General features: G+C 37.5%; 1 protein-coding gene across 1 annotated transcript; it reads left to right on the top strand.

Annotated features, from left to right (window-relative positions):
• The first annotated feature begins 651 nt into the window (after nt 1–651).
• On the top strand, nt 652–15,143 carry LOC146479034 (uncharacterized). Its single transcript, XM_085111151.1, has 5 exons — nt 652–871; nt 4,984–5,660; nt 11,335–11,625; nt 12,306–12,608; nt 14,660–15,143. The coding sequence occupies exons 2-5, from the start codon at nt 5,081–5,083 to the stop codon at nt 15,007–15,009; spliced, it is 1,524 nt and encodes a 507-aa protein (XP_084967277.1). The 5' UTR covers nt 652–871; nt 4,984–5,080; the 3' UTR covers nt 15,010–15,143.
• The last annotated feature ends 3,608 nt before the right edge of the window (nt 15,144–18,751 follow it).

Raw genomic sequence — 18,751 nt, 5'->3', positions numbered from 1 at the left:
TATATATATATGTGTATATATATGTTTATATCTTTGAAGGTGTCCGGACAATGACGTCAGACTGTCTGGCGTCGTCTGCAGGAAAATTTGCATACATCGAAAAAAATATGCGTGCATGATCAATTTCAACTGCAATGTTCATCAATATTCACTGGATACAGAACTATCTATCCAGAATTTTTTCCCTTTCTTTTAGAAATCTTTTTTGTGAAAGAGTGCATTAAAGAAATTACACGTTTTGTGGCCTCGGTAAATAATTTTCCGTGGGAAATAAATTCATCGAACACGACAGCGCTGCACGCCCGTTGTACATTACGTCGCGTCAGAAATAGATTTTCAACCGCAAACTAGCCCGTGGAACTATGAAACACCATGCTCACCAAAAAAAATCTTATGCGCCTTTTAATCTCCTCGTTTGATGCTAAAAATACGAGTAAAGAGGGCTTTCCACCCAGCCCCAGCTTCGCGAGGTTTTGCGAGTCACGTATTTCTAGTAATAATAATAATAATATTCTCTTTCTTTACACAAATGGCCCTGTCATTGTGGCGGTCAGCGTGCGAAAATTTCTGCAACATTTTTCAGTTAAATTCAGTCTAAGGACTGCTACAGATCCGCTCGCGCACAAAACAGCTCAGCACACGGCGGTAGTGTAAATGTATGCAAATGTGCACAAAAGAAAGCCACAGCGCACAGACAGTAAACGAAGAAGCGGAAGAACGTGTCAAACTATTTTGTTCGCTTGGTCGACTTACCCAGAATTCAGCACGCGGCGCCATCTTTCTCCGTGAGCGCGCAGTTCTGGGGGATTCTGTATCGCTACATACAGGGATGCCTGCAATGGTCGCGTGAAACGTTGTAAAAACTTTGCAGGTAAAGTACAGAAATATCTGTTTCGTGCTAACGCTTAATCTCAGCTCAGTAGTTATGTTTACCATGCGAAACAACCGTTCTTTTCATAGACCGCAAATGATAACTGTCTGATCCCTGGGAGCACTTGTATAAGACTTAAATTAAGCCAGTATTACGCAGTATTACGGTTCAACATTTTTTTGAGCACCGGCAGTTCAGCAAATGTTGACGTTGAATGTTGGGAAAGATTTCCGCGGAGCTCCATAGGCATACTTTAATTATACATGCATAAATGTCATACTAATCCTCTAAACAAAGAACGAACATGAATAGAATTTGAGTCCCAAAATGTATACATAATTAATGTATGGAGCTGTGCGGAAATCTTGCCCGAACGTTTAATTGCGGTTTGCGGTTACCCGTTTGCGGTTCGACGTTTTTAGTTCTTCTTGCAAAGTTACGGCCGCCATTTTGGGCAAGATTTCCGCACAGCCCCATACATTAATTATGCATACAGTCTTTGTTGAAAGGAAACAATGGGGATAACAGTAGTGCGCCGTTGGGATTACTTCGCTTTGTTCCTCTTAGTTTTATATTTTCTTTCTAAGTTTACATGGGCTTTGCCAAAATCTTCGAATTTTAGGGAAAAAATACGGAAAATCTAAACAAAATTTGACAATTTTAGCAATTTTTACGCATTTTAATTTGTCCTCGTTTTAAAAATGTTTAGAATTGAGTGAGATGTTTTCGCATGGCCGTAAAAATAAAGGCAGATTAACCAGTGGTTTTTTATCGCGACTGCCGTAAACTATCAAAAATAAAGTATTTCTTTACCTTTCTTTTTGTTTTACGTTCTATTTTTGCTGTTGTCATTCCTAAAATAAAGCCAGAGGTTCTTGCTAACATAGACGTGCGGGCTTCATGTGTTACGGTATCTGATATTTCGTCTTCCTCCGGCGTATCTCGAAGAGCGCGTAGAGCGCTACAATGCTTTGTCAGTTTTGGTGAACTTCGTAAAGGCTGGCATCTTACAATATATGCCAATATTGCTCGTCTTTAGGGCATTCTTGCACCCAACTGGTGGACCTTTTACGGACGGCGCGTTTAGATTGTGTTCCTTGTACTATTCTGTTCAGCATTCGTAATCCGCAAGGATATTGGGCGACTTTAAAAGGTGATTAAAGGCTTGGAACGATGGGCGAAGGTCAGTCAAATTACAGACGTAGTAGGATGGCATTGACGTAGGGGAAGCGATGGACGAAACAGCAAAGGACGCAAAAATAATAAGACGACGATTCAGAGCACAAGCAACAACTACACAATTTGAAGTCGGCCAAGACTCGTTAATGCTCTATAACTCACTATAACATGGTTGCATGGGGCTATGACTAGGAGAAATACACAAACCGAGACTGGCCAATCAAGGGGCGAAAATGACGCATTTTCCCGTGAAAACAGGACATATTTGATCATTTATGATTTTGAACGTGAAAATGGCAACCTTGAGTTTGAATGCATTGTCAATGGTTAGAATTCCCAGTAGATTGAAGTAAACAGTGGCATTTCCTCTTTTGTGAGCAAAGAATATATTTTTTACACATTTGTTTTGGGCGGTGTGAATTTTGTTGAGATGGGTGGTATAGGTGTTGCCCCAGCTCATTAAACCATAGTTGATGTAAGGATAAATTAGTGTATGGTAGAGTTGTTTCAGAGTATTCAGGTCGACATAAAACCTTAATTAACCTTAATCGACATAAAAACTCAAGTTGGAGGTTTGGCAACTAAGTTATTGTTGCAGGACAAAGTCAAGCCTCCAACATTGCAGCCATACATGTCAGTATTATAATTCGTTTAAAATGCAAACTGCCATGAGAACTTCCCCTTTGATGATAGTTTTGCTTTCAAATTTATAAACTACAATAATTTTGAAATGCTCTTTGTGTAACTTAATGCAGGGGGTCTATAGCCTGGGGTTTTGGTTTTTTTTCTAAAAAGTCTCCTTAGTAACTAAGAACAATTTTAGAGCTAAAAAACTCAAGCAGGGCGTGGCTTATTCTTTTGTTAAGACTCCCTACGTGAAGCTAAAACTACCCATCTTTTGCATCAGTGTTATTTCAACACCCTTGAATCATAAATGTATTATGGAGTGCTGTGATACAGACAACAAATGCATCCAGAATGGAACAGGTTTTTGTAAATTTGAAAAGTTACTAAGAAGTTTTAAAATAAGTATGTCACATGATACATATTGTGTTAAATAATCTGTTAACTTAATATCGAAGTCAACCATTCAGGTCAGATTCATGTAAGGAATGACCATTCGATAACTGGGAAGAACTTCCTAGTAGATTGTCATCATAATATGCAATCTTGGTGAACCATTTTCAATTTTTTATGTGACATACATGCACATATTTTTCAAGCTCTGAGGATACTTGTGATCAATAACTTATTGAAATAAATAAATAAATAAATAAAAAATCAGTTTATTTAAGTGTCAATGTATTTAGCGCAGAACGCTAATGCTATCCAGGTTGAATTGGAATTCAGAAATGTTGGTTTTTGAGGAGAGGGAAAACCGGAGTACCCCGAGGAAAACCTCTCAGAGTAAGGACAAGAACCAACAACAAACTCAATCCACATATGACGCCGAGTGCAGGAATCAAACCCTGGGCACATTGGTTGGAGGCGAATGCTGTCACCACTGCACCATCCCTGCTCCCCTTTTATCAACAGTTGTAATCAGTAAGAATACATTACCAAATTAGGCTTGGAAAAAATGCAAATTAGGCTAAAGGTAGATTCAACCTACCCATGGCTCATCATCAACTGTAACAAAAGAATGCAGTTTGCAAGATTTGTATGATAATGAGGTGTTAATTTTAATATTTGCGATGACCCTTTTCCCACTTATCAACATACAAAGCCCATGTAGCTAGGGTGAGGCACTGGTCCCCTGGCTGTGATGTCTTTTGGCATAAGAATTATTTTCTGGACACACTGATTGATATTGATTTTGCTAGTTTTGTTAGTTATTCGTGTGTCAGGAATAAATTAAGTACATTTGATTATGTTTGTACTTTTGTGAAGAAAAGACCACCAGCCCCCAAGAAATTAATTTCAAACTTAATTTATTGTTGAAACTGTAAAACAAATTGATTGAAATTGTTCACTTCAAACAATGCTTGCACTTATAATCTAAAAAAAAGAAATGAGGAATTTGCTATGAGCATGATAAAAAATCCTACCTGTACAAGTTAGGGTGATAAAAGCGCACTTTCCAAATTTAGTACATTTGCAAACATAATTATTAAAGGTCTAAGGTTCAACTCCTAACAGGAGCACTCAGATTTCTTTTTTCCGAGTATGCCTGTGTCACTTTCTAGAATAATACATTATTCTCATAATTATGACACTTTACTGGCCAGGGTTGCTACCGGTGCATTTAGAGTGGCAATACTTTTGCTTTCACAGACCGCTCTCAAGAGGTTTGTACAGCAAAGCAAATGGAAGTACTTTTCCTCTACAACATGTTGATAGTCTTGACAGGAAAATCTAGTCAAATTTAAGTCATTGTTGTGACTTTTCATGAACTATGACACTGGCGTTTTGGCGAGAAACACCATAATATACAAAGAATACACAACTTGCCGTGTGATGGCAAGTTTTTCTATCAATCTAGTGGGCAAAGCTTAAACTGCAATACTATAATGGCACTGCCCTGGGCACTGCTCAGTTTAATAGGTTTCCTAGCATATGATGATAACTTAAATGTGTGAGAATCCCTGGGCAGAATTTTTTTTTCCTTGTCAAGTGAGAATTTTTTTAAAAAATTAGGAATTCATTACTTCATAAAATATGTCATTTATGCCATAACCAAGGTGCAACTTCTCAACAAAGTCCTCCAAAAAGTTGTCCAAAAATGTAGAAACTGGATGTCCCTGTCACTGACTTTGCCTTCATAACTGAGGCAGTTGTTTAATGACATTTGTGTACTGCTTCTTCAGTGTCAATAAAATTGATTTTTTTTAAGAAATTATGGCTAAAATTTTAATTAATATGCAGTTAAGTTATGTACTTCTGGTTTTTTGTTGGTTTGATCTAATTGTTTATTGCATTTGATTCTCCTCAAGGGTAACATCTGGCTGTTCTACAACTTGCTTTGAATCAATTCTGTGTTACTTGATCCAGACATCTATATTTTCGCATAGCACTGTCAAAAAGATTGCAATGTCAAATGTCTGCGGTAAACTCTTGTATACTACTCCATCTCAGAAAAGAGAACAATCTACAAATGGCATTACAGTCCGGGAATCTTCACCTGCTGCTGCTGCTACTGTTGGTGCTGCCCCAAATGGTGAGCCTCAAATTCCTGTGAACAGTGAAGCACATGGGCCAAACTGTAGCACGATATCAGCTGACCGTGACCCGCCACATCATGCCCAAGATGCTTGTGATGCTCCCTCTACTGCTGGTCAGCCTCCAAATCCTGCGAGCAGTGAAACATCAGTAAATGGAGGTGGAAGTATCTCAGCAGATGGTCACGCATCATCACAGGGCACCCAAGAAACACCCGCGGCTGTTTCGGCCACCACAAATCCTGAAAGTACAGCTTCTGTAAATAATGAGGTTAATGTTTCAATGCAGCAAAGTGCCTCCACAGCAGCAAATCAGAATGACGGGGAGAACAGTTCACAAAGTCCACCTGGTGCCCCCATTCAAGAATCAGAAGAGAATGATGGGGATAATGGGGCTGTTGAGCAAATGGCTCCACAGTGGGTAACAGACAACAGTTATGAGCAATTTCTTGGTGAGTAATTTTAAATATTGGAATTTAAAAGCTGTACAACATATTAAATTGAAAATTTTGCTTGTTTAATCATATTTTTTAAAATGTGTTTGTTTGGAGTCAGAAGACCAGCCATCTCATACAAGCACAAACTAAAGAAGCATATGAGATTGGTCTGGATGTTATAGGTTATACTTGCCTAGGCTAAAATGTTCTTACACTGCCTTACAACATTAATTTTTGTTGATACAAAAGGATTGAAATGTTTTGAACCTTGTATTGTATCACTATGTTTTAGATCGTACATCCTACATTGCTGCCTAACAATGTCATGAGCTCAGAATGGTGGTATCCATTGTAACCATGCCTTCATGGGGCAATCAGTATAGGTGCACATGTAGACTTCATTTGATCTTGAATTGATGGCGTAGTTTATTGGTTAATCTCCTGGAGAAAGAAAGAAATTACACTAAATTACATCAAAATTACTATTTCACAAATCGATGGCAGTTTCCTATGGTCTATACTCTAATAGACCATAAAATGACGTCAAAAAATGTTCAAAACTCAAGTGGAACCACGAGCCGCAGGCGAGTGGTTTCACTGCCAAGTTTTGGACATTTTATGGCGTCATTTTATGGTCTATAAGAGTATAGACAATAGAAAACTGCCGTCGATTTGTTTTTTACAATAACATGGAAAAAGTACGAGCAGAATTGGCTATTTTTTTCGTTGAGAAAGTGTGCGTGTTACATCTGACGTCATTTTTATTGTCTGTACTCTTATAGACAATACCTACGAACCAATCAGGGCGCGGGAATTTGGACAGTTATTGTAAAAATATAAATAGACAGCTGGTCACATTTAGTTGAGGCTTAAAGCCAGCCAGAGAGAATAGTGTGCTAATGTTGTCTTGGAGTGATCAGGTCCTTGATTTAGCAGTACATGCAGTATTTAAAGGAGTAAGTACCGGTAAGTAAAGTAAGTAAAACCTTTATTAAAGTGTTGATGTATTTAGCCTAGGTAGACTAATTGGGGACACTAATAAAATATCGTACTAGCAAAAGTTAGATATTTACAAGAAAGTGATTAAAATTAACGAATATGGATATATATACGGATATATGAATGAATATGGATATATATATGGATATAATACGGTGCTATTGTGCTCTTATCGATACAGTGATTTTGTGTTGTAAGACAGACTCTGTCTTATGAAAGGAATAACAATGATCTCAAAGAATGCTTGAAACGGCTTTATTGAAATTATGAAAGTTAAAATTTAGCAGTTTTGAAATCAACAAAGTTTTATTCGCGATACAAAGTCTTATATGTGTTTAAATTCTGAATGGCTCTCTTTAACCCAATACTGCTTACACTCAAAGGTCATTATCCCACCAGTAATTAATTATTACAAGCCCTCTAGTGATGAGAGCTTGGGCTGGCTGTGATTCTACCACTGTAGTCAGCGAGGAGAGGGCCACCTTTCATTTGGCGTAATTTTTAAACATCTCACTTCCTGTACAATTTTGGCACTCATCTCATTGAAGCTCACCCTGTCCATTTTGGCTGCAGTCCATGCAGACAAGTTAGGAAATTTAAAAAAAGCTTTGACAAAAAAACACTTAAGAATGTGCAGTTCCAGAAAATATCCATACTCCCCGCACAAAAGGTTTTTTGTTTTGTACTCTCCCTTCCCCTGGGAAAATTCCAGTTTAGCTTCATACTTTGCTTCTAAAATTTTGACTTTTAAGAACCCCCTCCTGCTAGGAATATCTGATGACCTTCCATAGGGTGGGTATGATTTTTTTCTGGAACTGCCCAATGCACTCAGTGCCAAAGCAGCTGAGAAAGATGTTGTTGCATTTTGTCAAAATACTGTGACTCTGGTAAACAAGCTCAATTACGGACACCAGTGGATCTTCCGTCCACACAAATCACGCTAGCCTCTGGCAACACCCAAGGCAACAAGCCTGCTTCCCAGCACAACATTAACAGTAGTTTGGAATGCCTCAGCTGCTGTAAATCTGGTCGTACACATTCCCAGTGTAATTTCAGGGGTTTTCCCTGTGTTAGGTCCATTTTCCTTGTCTCTGTACAGCCTGAGTACAGAAGGAAATGGTATAGAAATACCAGTTAAATGAAACTTTCCTTCTTATGGAATTAGGCACAAGTGCTGGAGTTTCACTTTTCTCACAGGAGACATACAATAAGCATTTCCATGACACTCTGGTCCAGCCCTCCACTACACACCTACACACCTACACAAGGATGTAATGGTACCACTCCTGGTAGTTAAAGGCTCTGAACCATGGCCATCTCTCTTCGAAAGAGAATGGTTTTCACATGTCAAACTTGACTGGAAGAAAATACTCAATATCTGCACACCTGATGCAGGCCAACCACAATGCATACGGACATGTTTGCATACCACAATTCAGTCTCACCCCCAACGTCCTTAGGCCTGGCCTTGGGACAATCAAAGAAATCACAGCCAAACTGGAGATGAGGGCAGAGACCATCCAAAGTTATATAGTGTCAGGCATGCCCACTTCCTTATGCTCTCCAAGAAGCTGTAGAAGCTGAATATAAATGACTTGAATCTGAGGGTATTGTTGAAAAGGTGAAATTCAGGGAATGGGCAACCCCATGGTTCATGCACCACGTACCAAAAGCAGATGGCACCACAAGGTCCCGCGGAGACTATACTGTTTAACTGTTGACCCACAACTTAATGTCCCACAGTATCTAATCTCTCTGCCTAAGTATGTTTGTCAAACTTCATGGTGGACAAGAATTCACCAAACTTGATTTGAAGAGTGCATATCAATAACTCAATAACTTCTGATGGAGCCTAAAGCCAGCAATTTGTCACCCCCAACACCCTTACAGGTCTCTACCATCATAAAAGGTTACCTTTGGAATTGCCTCATGCATGGCGATCTTTCAGCGTACCATGGACGTCATCCTTCAATTAAATAACTTAAAAAATATAATAATAATAATAGTAATAATAATAATAATAATAATAATAATAATTATAATAATAATAATAACAATACTTGATTTACATAGTGTGATTTCCAGCGATGTCCAATTGTGCTTTACAATTACAGCAAATAAATTTCATTACACTATTCAATACTGAATTAAAGACTTCCTGTGGTCCCCCCAGTGCAAGGCAGCTTTCAACAAGATAAATGAATCACTGATCCTCATACATGCTAGTCCTCTATAACCCTAGTCTGCCTGTGATCCTTGATAGTGATGTTAGTCAATGTGGGATTGGAACTGTCATACTTCACCATTTCCTCAATGGAGATGAGGGACTTATTGCCTATGCATCAAGGTCCTTGAATTCATCTGAGTGGACTTACAGTCAATTGGAGAAGAGAGGTTTGGCTATCATTTTCAGAGTGACGAGGTACCAAGTTTACACTTTGAACTGGTCACAAACCATTGTTAAAGATCTTTGCACCAGACTCTGCCATACCTGTGCTTCCAACAACTTGCCTTCAGTGTGGGTATCTACTCCTGTTATCATCACCACAACAAAATAAAGTTAAAGTCTTCCGCTGAGATATCTAGTGTCGATTCCTTGTCCAGGCTCCCACTTCAGTACCAAAAGAATGCAAGCATCAGGCATAAAGTTTTCTGTGTGGTTACCCAGCAGTTGAACAGACACCCACTCTCTGCTTCTAAAATTGCTAGAGAGACATCCAGGAACCCAACAGTGGGAAAGGCACTGTCGCCTACCCAGAGGTGGGGGGGGGGAGGTTTTTTTGTGATATAAATAATAATAATAATAATAATAATAATAATAATAATAATAATAATAATAATAATAATAATAATAATAATAATAAAAAATATGAAAATTCTTTATTAAAATATTCCACACAAATTGCTATTTACAAGTTAAAAGTATATAAAAAAGAGCTATTAAAAACCTATTCACATTTCATTTCGATTAAAAAAAGATAATATTTTTAAGCAACAATGTTTTTGTAAAGAAAAAGAAAAAAAAACAGATGTCATGAAGTTTCTAAAAAAAATTAAATTTGGCATTTTAAAATCAGTTCCACTTGATAAAAAGAAAAAAAAAATAAACAAAATACGCATCTCTCAAATGGCCCCTTCTGCAGTTTCAATGTCAATGTCCGCGTTCTTGATGTCAAGTGGAATTTTTCGTAATGTCCTAGAACCTCTAAGACAGACGAGTGCAGATCTTAACAGTGCGAATGAAATTCGGCTCCTGATCCATGACATGGTTTTGGCATATTGCTCCCCTTTCTTGATAGCAATCAGCTCCGCTAATCGACTATGGTATCTCAAGCATTCATTGCCCATTCCACCGGTTGTAGTGAAGACCAAAGGTGTAAATCTTCCATGCTCAATGTCGAGAACTCTCCTTGAGTACAGGCGCTTTTTCTTATTCTCATGCGTACGATAGATCTGTTGCGGCTCCAGGTCCTTATACGATTCAGCATTGGGGTGGCAAACCCTTACATCAAAGAATGCCGATTGTCGTTGCTCCCAGAATCCCACGTGTATGGATATCCAATCTCGCATCTTGTGCTTTGTTGGATCCTCTACTTAACTGTTCTCCAGAGATGTCTAGGAGAACTGGCTCAGTCTCAACATCACTGCAAACTGTACTCAGGAGTTCGGCCTCCAGATCTCTGAGCTCATGGTGACGCTGAATGACGAAACCTCCTAGTTTACAGATCATGGAGTGGTCAACTGTAAAAACTTCCCCACGTGCAAATGTGGAAGGGATGAATCTACTAGATAATAATAATAATAATAATAATAATAATAATATTATTATTATTATTATTATTATTATTTGTATCATTTCATATATACATTTTTTTCATTATTACCATTACATCCTTTTTTTAACTTCTAGGCTCACAGGTTACGCTGTGCACCGTGTGTAGCTACGTAGCTTTTTAACTAATTTTAGAATCCAGTTGAGAACTCTGCTACCATAATAATATTAATAATAATGTATGATAATGATGATAATAATCAATTTAATAATAAGGAATGATAACTTTATTATCTACAAGAATAAAATCTACTAGATAATGATAATAATAATAATAATAATAATAATAATAATAATAGTAGTAATAATAATAATAATTAATAATTCAAACAAATTTATACAGGATTGTTGTATCAGTTTCTATAGGCCTGTGGCCTGTGGTATACCAGTTTCCTGTATCATACATGTGCTTTATATTAATACAGAGAGTTTTATTCATCTGCCATGTGTGTTGCATTTCACTTGTGCATGAACACTTCCCTGGGAACATAACAGAATAATTAACAGAACACAGAGTAAACAGTCATGTGTTTTAAGTAATCCAGGGGTGTAATATGTGTTTCATTAGTAGACCAGGTTATGACATCATACCAGTAGAATCAGTGGATAACACTAAAATCCTAGTTGCCACACAACACACTGACAGGTACCTTGTACCTAGAACAGAGGATGTAATGACAAAAACTCTGTAGAACTAACCTTAACCATGGATTTACACAAAAGAGTTGGAAGAAAGGGTAGGAGTATGAGAGGTTCTGCAAAATCTACAAACCCTGCCTGCATCTAGATTTTGACAAAAAAAATGCCATTTTAATAATGGACACAAGTAATTTTCTTTATGGTATTTTGTTTCATTAGTTTCAGAAGTGATAAAAGGAGACATTTTTTTCCAAACCAAGTTATCAGTTGCCCTTGATCGCACATCCCATCGGAGTATCAGGACCTGGGAGTATCTTGCTTGTACAGATGAAATAAAAGCACCCCTGGAGATTCGCCTCAGATGTAAAATAAACAGTGGACACAGTTGCACTAAGATGCTGTTTGATGTGTTGGCTTCAAAAAAAGGTATAACAGTAAAGGACTTGATAGATGCATTGACCAAATTGAGGAGAAAAGATGTAAAGGAAATCATTACAGATGTTCATCCAGGTATGTTGAAACTGCAACCCTACTTCTCAAGTACTAAGCACAGTCGAACCTGTATTAAGTGGTTACCCCTGGGCATTGGTTAAGTTACCACTTAGTACTGGTTGCACAAAATACATGTCAAACACAATTTAAAACACCATTTATTTTTATTTTACATTTGATAATTTGGTGCATAGTTTATGCACAATAGCACTCACAAAATCATTTGTTTAAGAAACTGCAGCTATAGAATGGTATGACAAAGCAGAGTATCCCTGGGAAGGGGTGGGGGCGGTAATCCAGAGAATGCAGCTTGCTCCTCCAAAGCTGACCCTCTTTCAGACCAAAAATATGTAATTTTTTTGGTACCCTTTTTCAGACCTGGTTTCCAGAGATTCCATACCCATGTTCACACTTTCAAATCAAAATGGTTAAAATCTATGTCCTATTTTAGACCGAAACAGCTCAAAACCACACCCTTTGGCACCACACATACCTTTTTAGCTTATATAGGGAAATACCCCCCCCCCCCCCCATCCCTCAGAGAACACGGTAAGAAGCAGGCAGAAGAAGGGAGTACTAGCTAGTTTATTCATGACCAGTTATTTTATATTTAACAGACAAGGGATCATTCAAACATTGAGTTGAGTAAGTTTAAGTGTAATTAATTCTCTCAAATTTTGTCTCCTGTTGCCTTACAGATGCTGCCGATTCTACAGAAAAATTCAGCGACTTTGCAGCCACTAACAGTGACATAATTGCCAAAATGGCCACCCGTTTGGATCAGAAGTCAGATGTAATTTCATACTGGCTTCACCTGGGTCAAGAGTTTAATCTTTCTGCTGAAAGGTTAAAAGAGATTGAATATGCAAGTCAGTTTACTCAAGTCCTTATGGATTACCTTTATACCAAAAAGCCAAACTTGACCGTGGGGACGTTTTATCAAGTGGTACAAAATTTGGAGAGAGAGGATGTTTTGGAAAAACTGAATGGCTTTATTGTTGGTGAGTTTGAAGGAAATCGCCATTTTTTAGCTGACAATGCTTTGAAGAGAATTGCTCTCTGATAAGGAATGAGAATCAGTGAACCTTCTTGGGACAGTTATTAAATTTAAGAAAAAGGGCAACACTTTTGACTTTAAAATAAGACATGTTTCGATCTTACTACGATCATCGTCAGTTTCTAGTAAACTTATAGCATATTTGAATTTATAATACAGTAAAGGCATGTGACAATAAAATTATGAGTATTTAGAAAGTGAAAAGATAATGCTTTTTAGCAGAGGGATACAAAATGCAATGACAAAAGTGGGTAAAGAGCATTTCAGATAGCTGCTCCTCTCTTATGGAACAAGTTACCTAGGTCTGCACGGGAAGCAAAGAACTTGGATTCTTTTAAGACTATGATTGAAAAAATTTTATACAAGGAATCATTTCAGTTACCTTAATAATTTTCTTTTATCCATTGGTATTTTAGAAGTTCTTCTACAGTAGTTGTTATTCTATGTTGATTTTAAAATGCGAATAGTTTGTAAGTTTTATTGAAAGATTTGTATGGTTTATATTATAGGTGTAAGTTTAGCTATTAAGTTATATGCTATTGTGATGCGCTTTTGAATATTGTATAGAAAGGTGCAATATAAATAAATTATTATTATTATTATTATTATTATTATTATTATTATTATTATTATTATTATTATTATTAAAAGATTGGCCATAACCAAAACAAAGGGGAAGCCCATAGCTATTCCATCAATTGGATCATACAACAAATCTTTAATAAAAATGAATTTTGGGCAGTGGCAAAATGTAAAAGATGCCTGTGCTTCAGAGGTGCTTAAGGTTACCCTCCGAGATGTACTTAACCGTTATGACAATGCACTCTTTCAGGGGCATACTAGTGAATGAACTCTCGACTTCAAAAGAGACCATAAATCGTCATAAGTAATTCGTTACTTTCACGGATAAAGGTGAAAGAAGGAAGTATCGGGTAATTACAGGTCTTTTAATTTTTTATCGTCATTATGTTGATGATACATTTTGCCTTTTTGACAAAGAACAAGTTGCGAGTATGTTTTTTTTATAACATCGACCACAGGCATTCCAAGACACGTTTCGGTATGGAGTAGGAGGTCGATCAAAGAATACCTTTTCCGTATGTTCTAATGACAATAGTGATTCTCAACCCACTACTTCTAGTGTTTACGGCAAGAGAACTTTCACTAGGTTTTTACAGTTAATTAACTATTTAACCACCCCCTCCCCCCTGCCCCCGTCTACCTCCCCATCTTACAAACTGGGCTTATCAGGACCTTTTATTGATGGAACCTATAAGATTAACAACACTTCGCTGGGCTTTCATGAAGATGTTAAAAAATCTCATCCTGGAATCGCATGTAAAAACCTTTTTCCAAGTAACATTATAGAGGGGGTCATCAACCAGTACATCACTAAGACCCAATCTAGTACTACTCATTACTTAATATTACCCTATGTAGGTTTTTTTGCCTAACATAGCACAGGACAGATGATGTAACCTAGCTAAATGTTTTTTGTAATAATCTTGACATTAAGTTGTTGTTGTTGTTTTTTTTTTTTTTTACATCTTTCAAGAGATACATGTTTAGTGTGAAGGACCCTGTGCCTGTTAATCTTTGGTGTTGTCCTTTTTCCTAAAATATTTATTACTAGTCGGCTTCTTTCAAGGCCTTTGGAAACATTTAAATTTTGTTCAGACGGGTTTAAAACTGTAGTCCAAACCAATTTTGTTGTGACCAACCTAAATACTGATACATTAAAGTTGTGTTAAGAAGGTAAAATACATTATTTTTCAAATAACCCTCTTAGAAGCAGGTATATTGATTTCCCTGTTAGGTCGTAGTTTCTCTGAATTTAAAAGTGGGTGGAGTGTAGGGGGAAAGGGGGTGGGGCTTCAGGTCCTTCCCTTTCTTCCACTACACATCTACTACATTTCTGGTAATAACAGCTTTCTCTCTCATTGAATTTTCCTTAACGTTATTAAACAAAAAAAAGTCTATTCATTTAATCAACAGAGGAGGGAGACAGAGACAAGCTCCTGAAAGATGTTATTGATTTACAGTCTGATGCCATGAGAGGAATCTGCGTGTGCCTTAACAACCCAAACAGAGCACTGAAGAACTGGAGGCACCTTGCAAAGGCTCCTGAGTTGGGCATTCCAGATGAGATCTGCAAGGACTGTCAACCTGAGAGGCCCAAGAGTCCAACTGAATCACTGCTTGAATGGATCTTTGCTGAAAAGAATGACCTAACAATTGGGCAACTTTGCAGTGCTCTTGAAAGAATAGACAGGAATGACGTTGTTAGAAACATAAAAGAACATTTTCAACGACAACCACCTCCTGAACAGCAGCATGAAAATTAATTTACTTAAAGATGTAAAGTTTTTTTTTTTTTTGCGCATAGTGTCCTTTAGTAGCCGTTTGCAAATGCCATTCAGTGTTGTTGGTTGCTTATGGCTTGGTCAAATCCAGCACAATGTAAAAAGAATTAGGCAGATGTTTTGTTAAAAGTACTGCAGCTGTAAAATATTCTTTTGAGTAAATTTGGCAAATGTCCTATACATGGCAGAGACGCTTATGGGCACTGATAATTAGGTTTACAAATGACCAGCAAATCTGGGGGGAGGGGGGGGGAGCAGGGGGTGGTGAGGGAGGGAATTGATGGAACCATTATGAGGGATTTTAAATAGAGTGCGCAGAAGTGTTTGATTGACAGCTGACTCGAACAGTTGATGGAGACGGTTGCCAATAGAGGTTCAGGGGTTGCTTTAGCAGACACAAGATTATTTTAAAAAATGCATATTTGTAGGCTAAAATTTTAGATTATTATATTTAAAAAAAAACAGACAGCAAGTCTTTAAACAAAGAGAAATGAAATTGTTGTATCAGTAGCAGGGTACTGCTTTGCTTTTTTTTTTTGTTATAAGAGGGTCCAATTTTAGGGCTGAGGCTGAACTTTTTATTTGGCAAATTGAGGCCCAAAACAATCTTTCGATGTTCAAGTTACCTGTTATACTAGTAGTATTTCCATAAATCAATCGCATGAGACAAGGAACCAAAAAGCATAATTGTCTTTAATGTGGTATCAAGTAACCTGTGATATGCTTTTGCAGCATACCGTAAACTCTAGTGCTGTGTACAAGATATCGTACCATGCAACTCTCGGTGTTTTGGTTAATTTGACGGTTGTAACTAAAATTTTTACATTTTACCAATATTCATACTGCTTGTTTAAAAAAAATGAATGTTCAAAACAATAAGGAGGCGGCGGAGGTTGAGGGGACGTGGTTGAGTGGTTAGGGGCACGGACTCGTAATCTGGAGGCCGTGGGTTTGAGTACCCCTCTCATACTGGTCACTAGCTTGGATATATTTTGATTCAGCGTACTCCCCTCTTCAAATCCTCGGCTGCGCTTTGAAAATAGCCAACTGGTAAGCCTCCCTGCCAGTTGGGATTTTTAAGGAGTTTCTGTTATGTTTAAAATATTTGTTTAAGGGCCACAATGTAAACTACTTGGTCACCAGTGACTGCGTTTAAACACAATAGAGTTCCTTTTTTTTTTCTCTTTTTAATAACTTTCTTAATTGGCTCAGGCTGGAGTATGTTCTTAAAATGTTGTTCAATCTTGGTTTTTAAATGGTATTTCAAATGCTCATTTTCAAACTAACGTTAGATTGTTTCAATATGTCCAATCGTTTATTCCTTTGTCTAACCGTTTTTGCTAACTTCCAACACTATGTGTGTGTTTTATTTTTTTATTTTTGTTTTGTTCGATCGTGACGTGTAAACGTATTTTTTTAATATGCCTTGTAAGCAGCATAAGCTCTCTAGATGGGCCCTTTGTGCCCTTAGAGCAAATGTTGAAATAAATATTGTTTATAAAAAAAATCTCACCTTCAACGTTCTGATAAAAGAGGTTCTTATTTAAAAAAAATGTACTGAGATGAATTGCACCACAGTAACCTTTTCCATATTCTCTCTAAGTGGAAGTGGGTTCCAGTAGCTTAGGAACAAAAGCTGCTTTGTGGGAACAATCCTGCAATGGGAGAAGCTGGGAGAGGACTACTTAATTTTGAAGCAGTAACATACTTAGTCATTTTACACCTGACAAAACTTGCCAAAAGAGATGCGCGTGAAATATAGGACAGTGCTGGGAGCTGACTGACGAATGCTGTTTGAAGTTTGAGTCGCTACCCAGATAGCCTCCCACGCAGTCGTTTTTAGGGGACTCGTATTACCTCCTCCCAACAAGTTTGTGGGGAGGAGGTAATACGAGTCCCCTAAAAACGACTGCGAGGGAGGCTACTACCCAGAGTGCGCGAAAAAAATATTTATCATCTGGGGTCAGCTTTTACACTGGTAGCTGACATGCGCACATGCAACGAAGTTCAATGAAGATTTCAAAAACGAGCTCATTAATCATCATAAAGACTTAACAATGTTTATTGAATTTGCTTATCTGCATGAGCGTGTAATAACAAGTACCTAGATTGTTAGTAGCAAGTGTAAACGCTTAATTAAATTGGCCTCTGGTTTGATACAGAACTAATTAAAAACTGAATTTATTCAATGACTTGCAAAGGCCTATTACTACAGTAGGAACTTAGAAATAAGTTCAGTATAGCTATAAACTTTAAGAGCGCATTTTTCATATTTTGAACGATCAAATGCACTTTACACCCATGTAGAAACTATTTATTCTTTCTTGATTCAGTCCTTTTGTGCCTGATACATATACTTAACTTGTTTAATGAACATTCATTACCTTTATGCATTTAGATTAAATATGCTGCAACCCGCAGGTAGCTTAGGCTAATCGTGGAAGGTTATTAGCTAGGTTGACAAGAAACAATTGACAAGGCCCCGATAAATCCTATATGAAAACTAAAAAACAAATCAAAATAAAACAGATTCAGGGGCATAGCTACCATACACGCACGCGCGTACACTTGATATCCAACAAACTGAAAATTATTATGAAAAAATAATAAACTAGAATAAAAAGTTAATCTTGGGCTTTGAGAAGACAAAGGTTGAAACGGAGATTTTAAAACCGCTCATCTGGAAACGATATATAGACGACATATTTTCCCTCTGGACTTTAAGGAGAGGAGATAATGCAGTTCATTTAGCAAGCAAACAAACACCACCCCACAATTAAATTTACAGCTGAAATTTCAGAAACAGAAACATTTCTGGATACAAACATTTATAAAGGCGAAAGATTCAGAAGCAATACAGTTCTTGATGTGCGTACGAACTCCAAACCATATTGAAACATTTCAATATACACACTTCTCTTCGTGCCACCCACCAGGGGTCAAAAAGGCTTCATCAAAAGCGAAGCACTGAGATTTCTCAGAACAAACTCTTCTAAAAAAATATTTGAAGAGGAAATTCAAAATCCTTATTCAATCATGCCTACAGGAAAGAGGTTATCCTGAGAACCTTGTTCAAAGGATCCTCCCAGAAGTGCAATTTGAAAACAGGAAACTAGCACTCCTTCAAAAACCAAAGGAGAACAAAGGAATCTTGCCTTTCGTTACACAACACCACCAAGCAGTGCCAAACTTAAAAAAAATCCTCATGAAAGACTGGCATTTAATAGAGCAACAACCATTGCTCAAAGAAATCTACGAAGACCTGCCCCTCATATGTTACATTAAGAGGGCGGTCAATCAAAGATATACCCGTGAGAGCCAAATTATAAAAAAGGACTTAAACAATAAATTTGCAATTTCAGCGTCAGGTATATCAAAACAAAGGTCTTTATTTTAATGCTCATACAGCTTGGGATACCTGTGGTCTGAACACAGGCTAACCACCCTCTGTTTGTGTGGTGTAATGAGTGTTTGCAACTTGAGACTTTATATTCTCGCGACACAATCGGTTGAAATTTTTACTGAGTAGCGATATTTAAAGTCGCCTTTTAACCTTTATGAATAGTGCAGGGACCACTTGTAGAAATAAAGTTTCAAGGAAATGTTGATTGAGTCACGCGTGGTGTTTATTTGCCATTCTGAGCCGTAAAAACCCTTCTTTGGCGCGTTTAATTTTTTTATAGTGTTGCCGGCCGAATGCCTGTAAAACAGTAAACGCGCCAAA

The sequence above is a fragment of the Pavona decussata genome, unplaced genomic scaffold, assembly GCF_977016875.1.
Source record: "Pavona decussata unplaced genomic scaffold, jaPavDecu1.1 SCAFFOLD_61, whole genome shotgun sequence".
Classification (NCBI taxonomy): Eukaryota; Metazoa; Cnidaria; class Anthozoa; order Scleractinia; family Agariciidae; genus Pavona; species Pavona decussata.
Note: the sequence above shows the minus strand (reverse complement) of the source record. Positions and strands in the feature narration are given on the sequence as shown.

Excerpts from the sequence above, each read along its gene's own strand:
- LOC146479034 (XM_085111151.1), top strand. The coding sequence starts at position 5,081 with ATGTCAAATGTCTGCGGTAAACTCTTGTATACTACTCCATCTCAGAAA. Across the intron at positions 11,626-12,305 it reads CATTACAGATGTTCATCCAG|ATGCTGCCGATTCTACAGAA; the intron begins GTATGTTGAAAC and ends GTTGCCTTACAG. Across the intron at positions 12,609-14,659 it reads ACTGAATGGCTTTATTGTTG|AGGAGGGAGACAGAGACAAG; the intron begins GTGAGTTTGAAG and ends TTTAATCAACAG.